At 47.1% G+C, this 7,400-nt stretch overlaps 1 protein-coding gene across 4 annotated transcripts in view; it reads right to left on the bottom strand.

The window, feature by feature from the left end:
- Positions 1 to 228: 228 nt before the first annotated feature.
- mtmr4 (myotubularin related protein 4) overlaps positions 229 to 7,400 on the bottom strand; it is a 48,416-nt gene continuing 41,244 nt past the window's right edge. For all 4 annotated transcript variants that reach the window (XM_014023103.1, XM_014023102.1, XM_014023099.1 and 1 more), the window contains 8 exons: positions 6,580 to 6,775; positions 6,280 to 6,465; positions 5,872 to 6,042; positions 4,840 to 4,994; positions 2,954 to 4,334; positions 2,762 to 2,872; positions 2,527 to 2,615; positions 229 to 1,756 (listed from right to left, as the gene is read on the bottom strand). In XM_014023103.1, coding sequence (XP_013878557.1) covers positions 1,579 to 1,756; positions 2,527 to 2,615; positions 2,762 to 2,872; positions 2,954 to 4,334; positions 4,840 to 4,994; positions 5,872 to 6,042; positions 6,280 to 6,465; positions 6,580 to 6,775 — 2,467 coding nt within the window. In that variant the 3' untranslated portion in view covers positions 229 to 1,578. The remainder of the gene's footprint in view (positions 1,757 to 2,526; positions 2,616 to 2,761; positions 2,873 to 2,953; positions 4,335 to 4,839; positions 4,995 to 5,871; positions 6,043 to 6,279; positions 6,466 to 6,579; positions 6,776 to 7,400) is intronic.

Genomic DNA, 7,400 nt, shown 5'->3' with positions numbered 1-7,400 from the left:
AGTAGTACCTGGCTGTTCTTAAAGGTTTGACCAAAACGTCAATAAACGCATCATTTCTAAACATAAAATGATCTTAGTTCAAATTTTTGGCATTAGAGGTTGGGTGATACGCATTCAAAGGAATCAGATTGTTTTTAATCTTCTTATTGAGAAAAATAAGTTAAAACATAAATTAACTTAGCCATTGTATACGTTGTGCTGCAGATATAAATGACAAAGACAAGGAGCTGATCTTTGATATATTCTTTAATTTTAACCCATGGGATTTAACTTTTACAGTGCATTTTCTTTACAACAATTATCAAGTGACAGGTTTTAGCCTCCACTACTGATCAGATAACTGTACGTTACATTTTCCTGCTCTTCTTGAAGATTTGGACTTCATCAATACTGTGCAAAACATCCCAAATATTACACAATGGATAACCACAAAGGGTCGCTAATTTATTAATAGCTCGTCGTTATTTTTTTCTCTCTAACTCAAGAATTTATTCATTTTAAGTTGTCTCAGTGTTAAGCAGCTAAATATCTGCACCATTAAATCAAACACAGATGAGGCAGATCCGAAACCTGCACTGTCCGAAGGAAAGGTTTTCTTAAAAAAAAACAAAGACTAAACTGAATATGGCACGATTGGAACTAGTAGACACAAAGGGAACTGTAGTTCGACTTCCCTAACAGAGAGAATAAATCCAGATATTCTGTTCAGTCGTCTCGATCTGCTGGAAGTGGMGCTCTGAGCACCGAGTCTCAGCTCAAACCTTCACGAGTCACATCAGCACCTACGAACGTCTCCCAACTCTTCCCGGTCCTCAGAAATGGAGCAACGTGGCCGTGCTGGAGGAAAAGCGCTGAGAAAAAAAAAAACAGAAGCACATCGACTGTGCGTACACACGAACTCTGGAAACACATTGCAGCGATAAACATTTACATGAGCCACTGAATCCACGTGGAACTTGATCCAGTCTTCCCAGCAGCATTTTACATTCTGACTCCAGGAACTAAGATGTGAGAATGAAGTAAACAGCGGGTTTCTCTGTTTTGCTCAAGTTTGGTCTTCGTCAGATTCACAACAGCTAGTAGTGCACAAAATGAGAGTACAAAAATTAGACTTTTAAATACTGTAGCAGCGACTGTTCTCTTTTAAAGTTGAGAACCTCCAGTAGTGAAGGTGGAGGCTTCAGAGTCCCCGACTCATGGGGAAGGGAGCGATTGTCCTCTGAAGAGTGAGCCAGTGGGTGGGTGGATAGGTTGTCTCAGACAGGATGCTGTTAGAGGACTTAGCCTTGTGGGGGGGCCAGTTGCAGCAGGACACTGCAGCACTCCGGGTTGAGAAATGTCTTTGGTTCTACAGGAACCAGAACYTCCTCCACCTGTTAACACATCTCCAGCTCACAGCAGCCCCCTTTCCAGTCTCTGTTTCAAAGAGAAACGCTTCCTGGTCACCGCTCACTGCCTCTCCCCGCCCGCAGCCCAAACCACAGCAGGTTGAGGTTGTAACACGACGCTCGGCTCATCGGTCCCGAAAAGAGCAGGACAGAACCGAGCCGGGCCGGGCCGGTCTTCGCGGCGTGCCTCTCAGCTGGAGGCGGTGGCGATGGCCTTCTTGAGCTGCTGGCTGCGGATCTCGCGGGTGCGGGCCTCCAGGAGCAGGTCGTGACAGGTGTTGCACACCAGCACCGGGTCGTACAGCTGCTGGTCCGGGATGGGCAGCTTCAGATGACAACAGTCTTTACAGAACACGTTCCCGCAGTTCCTGAAAACAAAGAAACCAAGARCTAAGGCTGCTCTACAGACTCAACCCATAATAAACCAGTCAATCCTCACATCCTTAAAGCAAATGTTCCAAATTACTGTGGAGGAAGGAAASATGTACTTCAAATATGCTCTCAACTTTTCTAAAACCTGTCCGTGTGTTTAGGTTTTCTGCTGGTAATTTAWTATTGTTTTGGATGTTTGTAAATTGCTTTCTAAGAACTATTTCAACTAAAGCTGAAACGATTCCTTGGATAACTCGAGYMGCTCCATTACTAAAAATCCTCGAGSMAAATCATCTCTCAAAGCGTCGTTATATATTCTGTAAAAATTGTGGATTATTGGTGTTGCATAACGCTTTTACTAAATGTTGATGCATGTATGCTAAGTGCTATTTTTAGCTAATTAGAGAGACGAGGGCCGTGTCCAAATTCAGAGGCTGTATTATTCGAAGGACCCGGCCTACACTGACCGGGTCCATCAGAAGACGCCAAAAAGCAGCACTCAGAAAACAGACAAACTGTTGAACGTTCATTTGAAACTACACAATAAAGGCAACACAGCACACTGCCAACATAATTCCACAATGGCACATTGAGGATGTTGCAGAACCGGAACAGAAAACATGCGCTGCAAACATCAAACAGGTGTTGTTTATGTTCACTTTGCAAAATATGTTTATCTGAACCTGTGATAATACAGATGTACACAGGATATTCCTGGACACAGAAACATTCTCAGTGAGGTAAGAAAACGATGATGAAGTCCCACCTGCAGTGATGACGTCTCTTGGCTATCCAGAACTCACAGTCACAGTGGAAACAATGGGAGGCCATGTGATCGGGCACCCACCTCGTGACCTACACACACACACACACACACACACACACACACACACACACACACACACACACAGAGCGCTGAGTGAGATTAGGTGCTGCTGCTCAGGCAGGTGGAGGGACAGAAGCGGAAACAGAAGCTCTATTAGCAGACGAAGGCAGCTGACCTCTGTGTCCCTGCGCTCCACTCGGTCCCAGCTCCCCTCGGACAGACGGTCCTCGCTGTGGGTGGACAGAGAATCCTCCTCGTTGCTGTTGTCCGACTCCCGCAGACATGTCTGAAGAGCGGCGGTGATAAAACCAGTCAGTAACAGAAACAGATATCTATCATATCTGGTCATMAGGGAAGAAGTACTCACAATGTCATCCTCGTAGTCGATGTCTGGCTCAGAGGGAGGGCTGTCGTATTGTTTGCTCTCTAGTCTCATCTGCAGCTGTCGCACCTGCTGCCGCAGCACCTCCACCTCCTGCTTGTAACCAGCCTCGATTTGTCGAAGTCTCTGCTGCACGGCGTCCATCTGCACCGGCAGCCCGTCGTCATCGAGGTAGGCTGGAGTCTGGGGCGGGGGCGGGGAGCTGGAAGCGGGCGGTGAGGTGTAGGATGCTGGCAGAAACTGGTTGTTGAGGGCGGCGGCGGGGCCACGCAGGCCGTTGTGGCCCTTGGCAGCCTGCAGCCACCCGGCCTGCAGGGGGCTGCTGGGACAACACAGGGCCTCCCTGCGGCAGCACTGCGGCCCCGCGGCGACGCCCATCTGGGTTCGCAAGAGTTTACTGGCAAGCCGGCGGCCCTGGTAGGTGTTGGGCTGCAGGGCCCGGATGACACCAGCGTGGCTGCAGGCAGACTGGACCAGACCCTGGACAGAGTTCCAGTGAGAGCTGAGCAGGGACAGGTCCGACACCTGACTCTGGGAGGTCGGGTGGCGAGCGGGAACCTGGGTGGGGTCTGCTGAWGTGGCTCTGCCCTTCACTCCATCTGTCCTCAGGGCCTCCTTCTCTCTCTGGGGGGGGACTTGTGGCTGCTGCTCCTCACTGAAGAGGCTCTGGTGGACCTGCTGGGTTACAGCAGGCGGGGAGGTGGGGGGGATCTCTCCCTCGTCTGTGAGGGTCTCAGTGGAGTCCTCCATGGGAGCCACTTCCTGCTTCAGGGCCGACAGGTCGGCAGGTTCTGGGAGGCCGTCAGTGAGTCCGTTCAGCAGCGAGGTGGGGGGGTTGGCTGCGGGTTGAGTGTTCTTACAGGGGAGGGGTAAGCATGGCTCTGATTCACRGGCCGGTGAGGTGGGGGTCTCAGCAGTCCTACAGGGGTTCTCAGCCTCCTCCAGTGGCAGTGGTGGGAGCGGAGGGTCTGTGATCTGTGGCAAAGCTTGGTAAAGGATGGGAGTGGGCGAGGCAGTGTGYGAGTGTGTGAGGCTGACGGGAACAGGGGGGAGAGGTGGAGACGGCAGGGGCTGTGTGGTGAGACAAGGCTCCTCCAGTCCGTCTTCAGAGCTCTCCAGTCCTGGGACACATTCCAGGTTCTTCTCAGGACTTGGACTGAACGTCTGGTCCTCCATCTTCGTGTCAGACGTGTCGTCCTCAGAGCTGCCTGCAGACGACGAGTCGTCCACAGCAGCCGAGGCCTCCGGCGCCGAGCGACCCTCCTGGCAGTGCTTATTGAGGTTAGGATCACTGGACCKACGTGTCAGGGGCAACCCGTTCTCCAAGGCTGACAGCAGGTTGTCCATGGAGCGAGTCTTGGGAAGTCTGGAAATCAGACGTTGCACATCTTACACCAGAATAATACCTCAAGAAAAAGTATTCAGAACCTCTGGACTTTTCCACATTTTGTCACRTTACAGCAGTTACTTTTATTTAGATTATATGTGAATAAAAATATGTTAACTGTAAAGTGAAATAAAATGTATGGTTTTCAAAGCAGTATTTAAAAAAATATGAAAAGCATTTTTGTATTCAGCTCCCTTAAGTCAACACTTTTCATTTCTGTTGAGTTATATCACATTTGCAGATCTAAAAGCTGAAATTTGTATATAATTTTCTTTCCACTTTAAAATGCGTGCTACTTTATACTTCGTGTTAGTTTCTCACAAAAATGACAATAAAATACTTTGATGTGGTTGTTAGAAATAACATTCACTCAGTTCTTCATGTGAGRCTCTAGGGGGCAGTGTAGTGCTTTAAAAGTCATCTTCCATTTTGAATTTGGAAGAAGCTGAGCAGTACGAACCAGATGTGCTTGTAGCAAACACACCTGTCCAGAGAGCGGGACGTGAGCTCGTCTCCTGTGACGCAGGGCGGCAGGTAGAGCTCCACAGACTCGTCCACCGCAGTGCAGGGGGAGGAGGTGGGCAGGTAAACAGCTGTCCACAGCTGGAGTGCCCGGGTATGACAGACTGGCTGTAGCACCTGGCGGACATCAAGTGACAAGGACAAGAAGGTCAGTTTAAAATAATGATGGTGTCTGTTCTGTTACAGCTGTGTTAATTTTAGATATTTGTTATGAGACGACAAATTGGATCAGATTTAATCACCTGCTTTAATTTTCATCAAAGAGCTAGAGACTAAATCTATAATTATTTGTTTCTGAGATGATTTTTTTTTGGTGGGGGGTTATTATGTAATAACCGTTTGAGCTTTATATCACGTTATAATCTCATTCCCTGATCAAAAACATTCTTGAGTTTTTCTTTGACTCATTCGTGCATGTATGAGAAATCCTTGGAGCTGCCTAAACACTAGCTGGCACAAAGCTCCGCCCATTTAACCAAAGCTCAGTCTGCTGCCGAGCTCCCGCCCCCACAGAGCACYCCTCCCTCACACAGCTCCATCAGACTAGCATCTTAAAAATGTGGATGTTCATGATTTCGTGGGATCTTTTGAGTAATGTTCAACTTTACTCTGAGTTGCCATTTTCCAAAACCAATATATAATCTTGCTTTTTTTTTAACAACAAAATACAACGCTCCTATGAAAGTTTGTAAAGGCACAAAGCACTGTTGTGAAGGCGTGCTGAAGTGGGAGTGTCAGAAACTGTAGGAGGTTCTTGAAATGACAGAGGTCAATTTCAAGGTGTGTAAATAGGCTACGATGCAAAGTCATTTAATTTTGATATATACAGCTTTTTCATAACACAACAGTTACTTGAATGTGGTATAGAATTGAACTTTGTGCCTGGAAAATTTTAAAAAAATCTGTATTTGAACATTAAAACTACATCATTATGTCATCTTACAGTAGGAGCTAAACTACCAAAAATGCATATAATTGTAAAATCTGGTGTTACCACATCATGGCCAGGGACATAGAGGAAGTTCTGGAAGTTCTTGTTTCCTGTGCGAAGCAGGGACCAGACAGAGCAGGTGCGTTTGTAGATGTTTTTGGCCTCCCTCTCACGAGCATTGTTGCACAGAAACGTGCCATAAAGACACGAGTACGTGTGCTGCACCAACTTGACCTGGATGGGAGGAGACGATTCATCACGTCAGCACTTTCAGCACGTTATTTCTCTCAGTCAGCTCAGTGTGTCCGATGATTTATGGAAAATATCTGACCACAAAAATATGCTGTCAGTAAAATATATGATTTCATTCAATGCCTCTAAATCCTGTCAAACTTGTGAAGTTTCCAGGTGAAAATGGCCACAGAGAGCATGTTTATCAGACAGACACAAGTGGAGAAGGCAGCCACCCACCAGGAAGGCCTCGTTGAACTCGAACAGGCAGGGGAACTGTTTGAGCAGCTGGTGAACACAGTCCAGCCACTGCAGGAAGACAGGACACTGCTCGCTCACGTCGTCTGTGTTCTCCTGGTGGCCACATCTGTCTCCGAACTTATGACCAAAGTCCAACCATTCAGTCTCCACAAGCACCTGGAACCCCTGTGAGCAACATGAATTTAACACCGGGGATTAGAGAAGCAAGCCAACGGGCCACGATGGGATGAAACATTTAGGAGAGAAAATATGTGTCTCCTGAAACTCGTACAGAYGCACCTCTAAGGTCCGATAGTACGGGTCCAACAGAATCTTGGCAAGTGCTACTATCTGGGGCGTGCGGTCCCATCCATCTGAGCAATGTACCAGGACAGGCCGGCCTTCCCACTCCACCGCCGAGCACACCAGAGTGGCGGCCTTCAGCATGACGGACAGGTGCTGCAGCCAACGGGTGCTCTCCAGAGCCGACAGCCAGCTGGTAACAACAAATCCATGATTACATACCCACCAACAAGTGTAAGATGCAAGGAGGCAACTTCAACATATCTAGGGTATAATGTGGGTAAACTGGTTAAACTAAGCTTAATATCACATTAAGCAGCATCACTGCACTGGGAATCATGAGTAAATCAAAGCAGACCCTCCATAATGTTACTGAGGTGTTTTCTGACCAACTCAGTCCATTCAGAAGACACATGTGTCTCAATCTCAGAGGGAGCTAGTGACAAAAATGGGACTCGTCCACTCCTGAGAAGGTGGGCCGGTGCAGTGTTGACCGACAGCTTCGGGAACCACCCAACCACAGGTTTCTTAAGTTCAACAAATACCTGGACTCTTTTTAGACTTAAACTTTGTTTTCTTTTCTTTTCTCGACACCCATGAGCTCCTCACTGTAGACGAGGAAATAACTAAACTTTATTTTAGTAATTCAGTTCGATACTTGATAACTTTTGGCTACAAAAGGATTTGTGATGACATTTTTAGTTATTTTCTGTTACTAAGAAAACCTTTACAGTTTGATACATGGTCCAAAACACTCGTTAAAATAAAAGAAACATATTTGGTTGTAAAAATGCTACAATTTATTTTGCAAAAAATAT

Source organism: Austrofundulus limnaeus, unplaced genomic scaffold, assembly GCF_001266775.1.
Source record: "Austrofundulus limnaeus strain Quisiro unplaced genomic scaffold, Austrofundulus_limnaeus-1.0 Scaffold357, whole genome shotgun sequence".
Lineage (NCBI taxonomy): Eukaryota > Metazoa > Chordata > Actinopteri > Cyprinodontiformes > Rivulidae > Austrofundulus > Austrofundulus limnaeus.
Note: the sequence above shows the minus strand (reverse complement) of the source record. Positions and strands in the feature narration are given on the sequence as shown.